General features: G+C 34.6%; 1 protein-coding gene across 2 annotated transcripts; it reads left to right on the top strand.

The window, feature by feature from the left end:
- Window positions 1–5,760: 5,760 nt before the first annotated feature.
- LOC126708811 (protein TIFY 8) lies at window positions 5,761–11,724 on the top strand. Of its 2 annotated transcripts, none has more exons than XM_050408770.1 (6): window positions 5,761–6,390; window positions 7,103–7,287; window positions 7,391–7,845; window positions 7,959–8,043; window positions 10,766–10,991; window positions 11,418–11,724. In XM_050408770.1, exons 1-6 carry the CDS (start codon window positions 6,084–6,086, stop codon window positions 11,504–11,506), a joined length of 1,347 nt encoding a protein of 448 aa, XP_050264727.1. In that variant the 5' UTR covers window positions 5,761–6,083; the 3' UTR covers window positions 11,507–11,724. The 2 variants fall into 2 exon arrangements, with proteins under 2 accessions (XP_050264727.1, XP_050264725.1); XM_050408768.1 differs by having other exon boundaries at window positions 5,763–6,390; window positions 7,956–8,043.
- The last annotated feature ends 277 nt before the right edge of the window (window positions 11,725–12,001 follow it).

Below are 12,001 nucleotides of genomic sequence, written 5' to 3'. Positions count from 1 at the left end.
CGTAAATTAGCCTTATCAAAAGCTAATATATCCTCCACCATAGGCGGTGGGCTACAAAAAGTAACAAAACTATACAAAGATTGCGCTCCTATTTTAGCCAATGCATCAGCGCATTGGTTTGCTTCCCGGAATGCATGGATCACGCGCTTGTTTGGAATTTCCTTCAAGAGGCTCCTGCAATCAGATAAGAGAGGCTCCATTAAGAGGTTTTCAGTTTCATTGTTCATTAGAATAACAATGCTTAAAGCATCAAGTTCTATAATAAGTTGCTGAATGCCCATTTCCTTGGCTAGCAGCAGCCCGTCTCTAAGTGCCCAAATTTAAAAATTTTCAAAAAGACAAGAATAAGACTCAAAATTTGAAGAACAATATATTTCAAACAATTATCATCTATATATATATATATATATATGTATATATGGGTTATACTAACGTATGCTTTTAGGATATATGTTAGTAAACTATTTTAAGAATTTTTTATGAGAAAGTGAAAAGGGTTTTTGACAGCTTTTTTTAATTTTTCATAAAAACATAAATTTTTTTCCTAAAATGGATAATTAAGTTTCCTATATTAGATAATGCTTTATATTTTTCTTTTTCACATTCTTTCTCTCCCTAATTTTCTTCTCATAATCGTAATGAAAAATACCTAGTTTATCCACTAGAATGCATCCATATGCTCCTCCACCTTTTCAATATTATAATAAGAATAAAACTAGAGATACAAACTATTTTACAAAAAATTTTACAAACTACTGATGTGATGAGTGGTTATTAGTAAGCCTGTCCATAGGTCGGGCTAGATTAGTTTTGGACTCAACTCGGACTCAACCCGCTGGCGTCGGGTGGAGAGCGGAGGAACCCAAAATCGACTGCCGGAAAAATCAGTCGAGTTGGTTTAAGGTGAGCGTCGGTTGGTCACTAGAATAAAAAAAGTCATCAAAATCTTTAAAAAAAAAAAGTAACTAGAATCTGGAAAATTTCGCTGGAATCTAGAAAAAACTGCCAGAATTTGCATTTTTTCACTAAAAATTGCTTGGATTTGGTTGAGATCTTACCAGATTTGGTTGAGATCTCACCGAATCTAGCTTGTTTTTGCAGGATTTGGCCGGATTTTTTTATATAGCTTCAATCAAGTTTAGGCTGCTTGTGTTTTGGAGAAGCAAACCCGTCACTCGACCCACCAGTGTCGGTTCTTGAGAACGGAAACCCATCGCCGACCGACTGGACCTTTAGTTCTGGCCAAAATCAGGTCAACGTCGGGCAGTTTGGTTGGGTTGTCGGGCTCTAGTTGGGTCTAGACAATTCTAGTTATTAGTAAATGAAAAAATTATATTAATGGTGGATTTAGATGAAAACCAATAAGAAGTTGACCACACTAATATTTTGTAAAAATATTGTAAAATAGTTTGTAACTGTAGCGTTACTCTTATAATAAATAGATGAAAAACTAAAATCTATCTTCTTATTTTATTTATTTATTCTTTCTTTGTCTATTATTCCCAAAATCTCTCTCACTCATGACTCAAACACTCCTATAAGGAAGGAGGTGTTTCTCATAGAGCGGCTACAAAAGTCAGATTTCCCTTCTAAGAAATAGATCCCCAGATAAACATCCTAGTACTTGATTTGACAGTAAAAATTGATTTAATAGTCACAAACGTATTGATAATTTAATAGTGAGAAATGAGAGATTTGAATCATGAATATTTAAATTAAAAATGTCAGAAGGCTGTAATTGAATTATAAAACTTTTGACTATATTATATATATTTAAACACATTTTCTGAGTATTATTTTAATAGTGTAAAAGTATCTGTAACTGGAGATTATATTAATACTTAACTAAATTTTCATTTCACCAAACTTATAAATGTAAACTCTAACCCAAATAAGTTGAACAAATCTATTATTCAATTAAAAAATTATTGACATAAAAAAATATTATTTTAATAATTTTTCTTTTACTTTAAAGCCTTGTAAGAAAAATCAAATTAAATTAATTGTAACTTAACTGTCGGTGAGGGTTGTCAATATGGAAAGTCCAATTATTGGGAATAACTTTTTATTTTTTAGGGAACTTATTGGCATAACTTGAAGAATCACAAAAGATGAAAAGGATATTAACCAATAACTACGAGGGGGGACCTTCAAATAGAACTTCACTAATGTCTTATTAAGTAGTCACTAAAATAAAGTCTTTTTTTTTTTTTTTGAAAGGAATAAAAAGTATTATTAATTTTTTTTTTTTTTTGGTTTGAGAAAAGTCTTATTAAGTAATAATTATACAGATTTTCTATTTTCTTAATCATCCTCTTTAATTATTGCATTACTATATTCATTAAGATTTTCATATAAAATACCATACGGGAGGGATATGTTTTATATTTTATGTGAAAAGCAAGTAAGCATTATCATATCTTGCTAATTACCCTTTGGCCTATTGGTATGCATCTCCATATTTGTGGAGGGTATATGTCTCTGGGGTTTGATCCTCAACATCTTCATTTAGGATAAAAAAAAAAAAAAATACAAACCATGCATGTTAGTAAAGTGCTTTGTATTTATTTTTTCTACTAGAATCCCACCATTGTAATTCTTTACTCAATTCAAGCAAAAATGAATTATTTACTTGGAAAAAAAAAAGGCACATACCCCACTATTTTTGACAATTTTGCATTTTGTGGGGCTGATACTTGCTCTTTTTAATGTTATCATTGAGGACTAAAGACTTAAGTTAAAGGAGTTTTTTTTTTTATAATTTTTTTTTAAAGTTTCAACCTATGACGTCCGCTCCTAATGATATTTTATGTGAAAAGAAAGTAAACATTATTATATCTTTCTAATTACCCTATTTGTGGAGGGTATATGTCTCTGGGGTTTGATCCTCAACATCCTCATTTAGGATTAAAAAAAAAAATTACAAACCATGCCTATTAGTTGAGTAATTTTAGGTACTCCCGGAGCACGGAGAATGATACTCCCTCTTCTCACATTCGTGGCAGGGTCTATTCATTAAATTCATGGCGGGGTCCACCATAAATGTGAGAAGAGGGAGTACCATTTCACTATAATCTAGAACTACCTAAGAATTTTCCATTTTAGTAAAGTGCATAGTATTTATTTTTTTCTACTAGAATCCCGCCATTGTAATTCTTTACTCAATTCAAGCAAAAATGAATTATTTACTTGGAAAAAAAAAGGCACATACCCCACTATTTTTGACAATTTTGCATTTTGTGGGGCTGATGCTTGCTCTTTTTAATGTTATCAGCAAGGACTAAAGGCTTAAGTTATAGGATTTTTTTTTTTAGAGTTTCAATCTATGATATTCGCTCCTAATGATAACTCTTTATCATTAGATCAAGACACCAATCGGTTTTTAATGTAGGCAGGGGATTGAGCTCCAAATCTCTTATTCAACCATCATAAACTTTATTAGTTAAGCTAACTGGAATCTACAAGTTATAGGTGATTTGTTTCTAAAAAAAAAAGAAAAAGTAACAGAATAAAATGAGGTTTTTAAAAATCATTATACTACCATCATTGTTTGTGAAGAATTTGATATAGATCACCACTATTTTACATTTTGGTTTGGGATGCCGATGCTTGAACCGCCCTACAAAGAAGCAGTGGAGGGAACTCTCACAAATAACTAGAAAAGAGACAAGGACTTTACCACCCTCGGAAGTAGTACAACAAACTTTTTCCTTTTTTAGGAAAATACAAGCACAAATTCTTCTTTCATATTATTCTCTTAAACTATGAAAAAGTTTTTATTTTTATTTTTTTTAAATCACCATAAAAAATTGAAAATTATACTGACCTTAATGGAAGTTTTGCAAAATTACACTGCATTTCCTATTTCTTTCGAATTAGACACTACTCTCTGAATTAGAAAAGATGCCAATCACTTTCAAGCCACTAAAAACCAATGAGTTTCAAAATATTTTATTGATTTACAGAAGAAAAAAAATATATATATATAGAGAGAGAGAGTTGTAGTGATTGGCGACGACAATGGAGGTGGTGGTTGGGCTGTTAACAGCGGGGGGTTGGAGGTTGAGCTAATGCATTTTGGGTGAGACAAAATATTAGAACCGCAAATCAAAGCTTAAAAACATTTTACACCAAAACATGCAACTCTTATTTTATGGTCAACCTAAAAATTATTTTCAGAATGATCAACATATTAGTTACCCCAAATACCTGTAAACATTAAACATTAAAAAAAAAAAAAAAAAAACCGAAAATCAATAGTAGGTGAAACAAACGCAGCCTAAGCCTCTAACAATTAGTACAATGGTTACTGGACAAATTAATTTAGTCTGCAATTTAAACTTTTAGTGACAACAATACTATTTTACACAATAGTACTTTTTTTTTTCAATGAATCTAAGCTGAATTACCAAAAAAAGAAGTAATTTACACATTTTCTAAATTTTGTATTTAAGATTCTGTTACTTTATTTAATGAGCATAAGTATCTAGAAGATAATAATATATAACTTTCTTTCATTCCATATTAAGTGTGGGTTTGTTTAGCAACGCGTTTGCGTTGCTTCTGTGTTTACATTTTTTGGTTGGTCCCATGGCATTGATCATGAACTAGCCTAAGTACGAAAACGCGTGAACAGTAGCAAGTGAACAGTATTTTTTCATTTAAAAAATATTTTGCTACAGTGTTTTTAGTAATAAGTTTTCGATTTTCAGTAAATAAGCGATATCCAAACAGACCCTAAATGAAACTTTGTAGATAGCATGTATTTTACCGATGATATTTTTTCTAAAATGCTCAATATATTTAATGATAAATGCGCGAGCGTGGGATTATCTTAAACACATTGTTCCTAAGAGTATTTTTTGGATGATTGTTTTTTGTTTTTTTTCATTAACCCACGTATCATGGGTAAATGTTTTAGAGGCAATTATAAAAAAAAAAAAAAAAATTTCTTATATCTTTAAAACTTCTGTTGCTGTTTAGCTGGCACAAGAATGGTTAATATTTTATATAGGTTTGGTGCTACAAAGATAGTGGCGGTAGCTGTGTGGATGACAATGGTGATAGAGGTAAAATTGATCGTGTTGGTGGCGATAAATTTGATGGTACTAATCAAAATGAGTAAGTCTAGAGACACATCTAAATACACAATAAAATCTACCACAACATACTTAAGTATTACCTAATAATTGATGCACTTATTTTTATTTTTTCAACAAATATCTATAGTAGTTTCATGTATAAATACTGAAATCTATTTACAAATTGATACTCAACTATATTATAAAATTACGTGAGTTTGAATTTCGAATATATCTTAGCTGGATTAAATTGAAATAGATCATGATGATGACGGAGGGTGGGGAGAAACAAATTGTAACAGTGGCGGTAACAAGGACGGAGTAACGTCGGTAAAAAATATTTTCCATTTTTTTCTATTTTAAATTATTTTTTTATTGGTTTAAGAAACTGTTTTTCCAATAATTGCACACACTACCAATAAGCTTTTTCTATATAAAAAAAGATTTTACGTCAAAGCAAACTGAATTTAATATATTAGTTTTTGTTTTTATTTGAATTAAATTAATATTTATTCATAGAAAAAGAAAAAAAGAAAAGAAAAGACAAAGGGGATATAAATATAATTGATTAAATTGACTAAAGCTGTTGAGTGAATTTTAAAATCACACAGATGTCCGCAGAAAAACATATACCCAACATTTATTCTCAGGACAAAACAACCCAACACTCGGACACACACGCACATACACACACACAAACGGAGAGAGAGAGAGAGACAGTGTGTGTGTTGCACAGAACAGAACACTTGCCGAGGGAACCTTTTGCTTTTTATTGCTCTCTCTCTCTGTCTCTATCTCTTAGTTTTACTCTCTTTATTTTAATCTTTTTCAGAAAATCGTGCTGTCTTTTCTCTCTCTCTCTCATATACTGTGTTCTCTATTGAGAAAGAGAAACACTTATTATATGCAGAGAGAGAGAGAGAGAGAGAGAGAGAGAGAGCAGAGAAGCATGAAAAATATGTGGGGATGAAGTGAAAAAGTGAAGAAATAATGGGTATATAAATGACGGCTGAGCAGCACACTATGCCCAACAACAATGCCATTGCTAATACCAACACTACAATCCAAAACCAAAACCAAACCCAAACCCAACAACAACATCAACAAGAATTAGTATTGGCTAATACTGATACTAATAAGCACCCAATGTTCCATGACTTTCTGGGCATGAAAAAGCCCACCGATTCCCAAGTGGGTTTTCCCCACAAAGCCACGGCGGCCGCCGACTCTCCTCAGGCCTCGGCTTCTCTTGGTGCTTCCTCCGGTGGTCCCCGTGGACCCATCTCCACCACCTCTGATCTGGGTTCCGGTCAGTCTCACTCCTGTCTGCTTCCTTAAATAGCTATCTTCACTTTTCTCTAGCTCTCTCTTTTTGGGCTGCTTTTCTGATTTTCAGCTACTGTTTGTTTCCTTTTGATTTATACTTGGAGATATAAACTGTGTCACTGTGTGTGTAAGTCCATCTGTCCATATAATCAAGTGGGTAGTCTTAATTTTCATGTAGGAAAACTCTCTCTCTCTCTTTTATAGTAGGGTGGGTGTCTTTGTTGTAGGTTAGTTTTAGTGAGGTCATTGATGGCGTTGGTTGCTTTTTCTATGTCCTCTCTCCTTTATTTTCAAGGGTATCTTTACCTGTTATAGTTTTTTTTTTTAGTTTTTGTTTGTGCTTTACGTTATTTTCTATTCAAATATTTCGTGAACATCTCCGTTAAATTTTGTATCTAGTGTTTAGCGTTTTCCTTTAGTTGTTGTTTTACAATGTGGTGTTTGGTGGTGATGAATAAAGAAATGTTGAATTTATGAGCAATTCATTCTTTTCTTTGACAATTGCTTCTCATTACAAAGTAAGAAATGTTACTTAAGCATCTTGTTATGATGCTTAGCAATTGTGTTACAATGATATTCATGCAAGACATTTAAGTGAGCTTATTTTTTTATTTTATTTTATTTATTTTTCTTTTTTTTGATTTGGGGTTTTACACATCTATTAAAGTTTGATTCCTTTTGCTCATTAATTTTAGTAGAAAGACAGGTTGTAAAGGGGATTCCTTTATATAGTACAAGGAGTGATAATTCTGGGCCTGAGATGAGTAACAGGATAGCAGGAAGTAAGCGAAGTAATCATGATTCTGCTTTTATGGCTTCATCCAGAGATGGGGTTTTTAACTTGGATCATGATTCCATCGAGAACTCTCATTTGATGAAGGTGTGAATTATAGTAAGCTTTGACTTTCCCATGCTTAAACAAGCCAAATAACCCCATAAGTGGAGTCGTATTCTCTAATATTGTTAGTTGTGTTCTGATACAGTTACTCCGAAATGGTGCTGGGGGAGAGCGACATAGAAGGTCCAATGATGATGAAATGTTCTTTGGTATGCATCCACTAAGGCCAAGTTCTACTTCTCTTGCGTTTCAGCCTCCCACCAGCAGTAGGATTGATGGTAATGTTTCCAAGTGGGAACGGCCTATTTCTATGAATGTTGGCTCCGCAGTACAGTACCCTCCACGTGGGGGTCAATTTGCACCTATCCTGCATCAGGTACCTTCAAACAGATTCAGGGATGCCAATGCCGGTCCTTCAACTATCTCTCAATCAGCGGCTGATGAGGGATCTAGAACTGGAATTAAAGGCCCTGGAATTTTGAGTTCCATCAATGCCTCTGGTGGCGCCTCTGAGAGAAACTCATCTGGCATGCAGCCAATTGGCAACAGACAGAAGTCTGGGACTAATGTTTTAGAGCCAGAATCTTCTGCTCCTCCTAGGTAAATTTGATAATACAGCTTATTCACCCTATTACCTCATTTGCAATTTCTTTTTTTCAGCGGGAAGGAGCACAGTTGATGCTATGTATTTGTATCTGTTGTGATTGCAGTAGACTTGGCTTAACATCTCCTAGTCGTCAGATGACTATATTTTATGGCGGCCAAGCTCATGTTTTTGACGATGTCCATCCCAACAAGGTTTGCTTTCTGGTTTTCTACCAATAACAGATGCATCTCTATTTAATGTTTTTGGTTTCTACTGTCAGGTAGATAAATATGTTTTGAGTAAGTGTGTTATTCAACTGTCTCCTAGCTGAATAAGCTTATGGTGCTTGCTTATTGAGTTCCTAAATTGGTTTATGTTGGTGAACCACTTGGGAGAAATACATAAGTGATTGGTTGGCTTAATCATATAACAGTTGCCTGGCACTATCTGTAGAAGAGCAGCATGATCTATATAACAGCAGACATAAATGGGGATGATAATTGACCTATACATAGTTACATACTGTGCTGATCATTTTCAGAAACAGAGTCTTGGTCTTGTTAGGTTGTTTTCCAGCTGTACTCATGTCATTGATACTGCAGTTTGCAATGTACAATGAAATGCGCACATCACAGTGCTTGTACAGGATTGATAACAGCAGTTGGGACTCGAGACCCTCTTTCTTTTGTTGAGATTTATTTGGCTAAGCTTGTTAGAAGATCATTTCTTTTATTTGCTGGAGTTTATATAGAACGGCTACATAGGCTTTCATAGTTAGAATGTTGAGTCACAATTATAGTGGAGATTTATATATGCAACCATTAGAAGCAGAGCTACAACATTAACCTAGGCCTGAGAGGAGCTTGTATCCTTGAATATCATTATTAGGATAGCAGATGGCCAGTTAATTATAGATTTTCGTAAGATGTCCATAAGGGTCAGTTTCCTGTTCTGCTTTATATCAACAGTTATCATGAATTTCTGTCTTCTAAGGGCTGAAGCTATGAAATATCATTTACCTTATGATCCCTGCTTTCAAAACATGCCACAGACACTACAAAGGATGTAGTTAATAACTAAGTTTGCGAATCTGCATGCAGTGGCATTTTACCAGGAGCTCCTTTGCTAAATCTGTGAGCCTGCAGACCAGAAATGCATAACTTAGTCTATAAACTACAATGCAAAGCTTTTTCGGAGTTATTAGAGATGTATGTGGGGCTATTCTCAAAATGGTCGACACAAAATGCTCATATAAAATTAAAAATAGTGTTAGTCTTGCATTTAGATTCATAAGAGTGTTGGACTTTTCAGGCCTTCACTTGTAATGATGGAAATTGTTGTTAAACCGCTCAACATCTTGGTATGGTTTTAGTAAGATCCAACATTACCTCGCTCATGGATTGTTATGATATCCAGAGATTTGCAATATGCCAAAAGTATTCTGTTGTTCAAAGGCTTGTATGATATGAAACAATCATGTCAAACACTCCAAAACAAGTTTGGTGTGTGCTGAAGTAACATCATGTTCATGCTCATGCTGCAATAAAACCTGAGCCCATTGGGTGTTGATCTCTCTTTGACATATCCTCTACGTCCAATATTAAACCTGGAACTTTCAGTAAAAAGTCTCTTGTTGTCCTTGTGTGTTTCATAACCACTCAAAGGGCCTTCTACTCAGTTGTTTTGATGGAAGAAAAAAAGGCTTGCATTTCCTGGATTGAATTCCCAGGTGTTAATGGACCAATTTCCATCTTTTACATTGTAGGCACCCCCATAAAGTTCAAGGCTAGAGGACATAAACTTTCATTACGTGTGCCTCTGTCACTGATTTAGGATTCATGAGGTCCTGTTATCCGTGCTTTTGTTCCTTCATTGTTGTGAGGCCTCAGCTGTTGCCTGTTGCTACAGCTGTTGCCCGTTGCTAGGGACTCACTACCCAATACTGACACTGCATGTCTGACCATAAAACTTATGGTTCAGCTTTATAGATATATGTTTATCTGGAAGATGAGGAATTTTATTGAAAATGACATTCTCAATTGAACAACTACTGCCTTGAGGTCTTCAATATGCTCTCATTAGGAGTCGATGGAATTGCTTTGCACTCTTCTTGTACTCTTGATTTGTCTGATCCTCCTCTATTGCTAGATTGTCCTCATGAAAGTCTTCAATTTAGTAGTTCTACTCATGATATTTATCGTGACCATAGTTTTAGCCCTCCATTGGTTCAGGCATATCATGCTTTCTTAAATGTATTTGTAGTTATTCACTGAAGTGTGAATTATGCAAAGTTGCAGAGGTTATACTGTGTGGCTCCATTGGGAATTACGTCCATTTCTTCCTCTTTTGGATACTGCTAGTTTATGATTTTGCTGATGACTACAATTCTTTATGTTTGCCTTTTAAATTTGATTTCTGTCATAATATAGAGGGTATCAGTCAGATGAAATGTGAGATTTTGATGTTTTTATAATGGTGTCAAGTATATATGTGTTAGCCTAGCTTGTTATTTCTTATAAATTGCTTTTGAACATCAAAGATCTTGTTGTAGAATCAGAAGATTATGGAGCTTTTAATAAAAAAAAACCTAGCACCTTCTTGAGGTTTCATGACCTTTAATATAGTACCAACTAAAGCCCTCAATCAGTGCCACTTCATAGAGAATTTGCAATATTATGTTCTCTGTGTACCCAGAAATTAAATACTGCAATGAACATTTAGTCCACTTCTCAAGAAAGAGCTGAATTTAAAGCTAGCAAAACTAAGTTTGGGGAACTTTTCAATACTATGGATATCTGGTACATGCTTCTTGGTTTCCTAGGGAGTTTAGGTAGTCCTGTAATGTCATTGAATTTTTATACAGAATACAATACCTGAAATAATTAAATGTACATGACATTTCATGATCACTGTTTGCTTTCTAATTTATTTCAGGCAGACATTATAATGGCCTTAGCTGGATCAAATGGAGGATCTTGGTCAACAACCTACTCACCCAAATCTACTGTGAGGCCAACTGGTGAAAGTAGCATGCCTGGTGGAGACAGTGAAACAGGTATGGCAAATAATATGGCAGTTTCACAGGAATTTCGGAGGTTATCTGCCGCCGGGATTTCTAATCATGGAGTTGGCTCTGGTGATCGGATATCAACGCCATCAGGTGATCCTCTAACCTAACAACCCTGTATGTGGAGATGTGTTTGACCCAAAATGAGAAACCAACATCCATTATGGTCCGTTTGGATTGAGGGGGGGAGTAGAGGGGAGTTGGCCCAAAATTAGCCAATTTTTAACCAACTCTACTTTACTTCCCTCCACTTCCCCTCCCTCCCCCCTCAATCCAAACAGGCCCTTATGGTTTACATGGTTTGATTTTGCCTTGTCCTGTCCTGTAAAGTTTGTATGTCCACAACACCTCCCTAAATACATCATTTCTGGATTCCAGCAAATTTGTCTTTTATTATCATTGCAGTGCTATTGGTGATGACACATCCTAAATAAGAAATATATTGAGTAACAAATCACTTATTCAAATTTTTTATGGTCTGTATAGTGTACTTTTATTGATTGCTAAAAACTTTTGTAGGGGGACATCAAGGCAGTATTGTAGTAAAAGATCCAAGCAACCCCGTTCAAGCAGCAGAACTCAATCCTGAAGCAAAAAGAGAGCCATGACTTTTAAGCCTTGAATAGGTGTTAGTTATTTCAAAATCGACATACATGTTTTAGGGTAAATGAGCTTTTTCTTCCTCTAATATCTTTCGGGGTTTCGCAATTTTCTATTTGATGGTGAGATGGAGCTTTCCTTGTTTGTAGAGACCCAATAGAACTATCAGATTCATAGTCAGATACAGCATTTTTCCAATCCATAATATGCTTTTATTTTTATGCCTCGTGGAAATGGAACCATTCAAATCCCTTCATGCAATTTCGATATTATCCCAGATCAAAAGGGTATTTGAAGATTACTTTTTCATAGAATTGGAACTGAATATCAGCAGTGTACCATAAAATTCTAGTGTTCAATTAATTTCAATCTCTACCGCTACCAGCCTTGGGAGTATTAGCTTTTGTGTAGTGGCCATGTGTAAAATTGGATTGTTGTTTGCTACTTCATATCTCCTAGAAGATGGAAGAAACTGTTTGCATGTGTGCATGGGGTGTCAGCAC

Source organism: Quercus robur, chromosome 12 (genome assembly GCF_932294415.1).
Source record: "Quercus robur chromosome 12, dhQueRobu3.1, whole genome shotgun sequence".
NCBI classification, from domain to species: Eukaryota; Viridiplantae; Streptophyta; class Magnoliopsida; order Fagales; family Fagaceae; genus Quercus; species Quercus robur.
Note: the sequence above shows the minus strand (reverse complement) of the source record. Positions and strands in the feature narration are given on the sequence as shown.

Bases quoted from the DNA above. Each gene is read 5' to 3' on its own strand.
- LOC126708811 (XM_050408768.1), top strand. From the start codon at position 6,084: ATGACGGCTGAGCAGCACACTATGCCCAACAACAATGCCATTGCTAAT. The intron at 7,288-7,390 runs GTGTGAATTATA...GTTCTGATACAG, and splicing joins AGAACTCTCATTTGATGAAG to TTACTCCGAAATGGTGCTGG. The intron at 7,846-7,955 runs GTAAATTTGATA...TTGTGATTGCAG, and splicing joins GAATCTTCTGCTCCTCCTAG to TAGACTTGGCTTAACATCTC.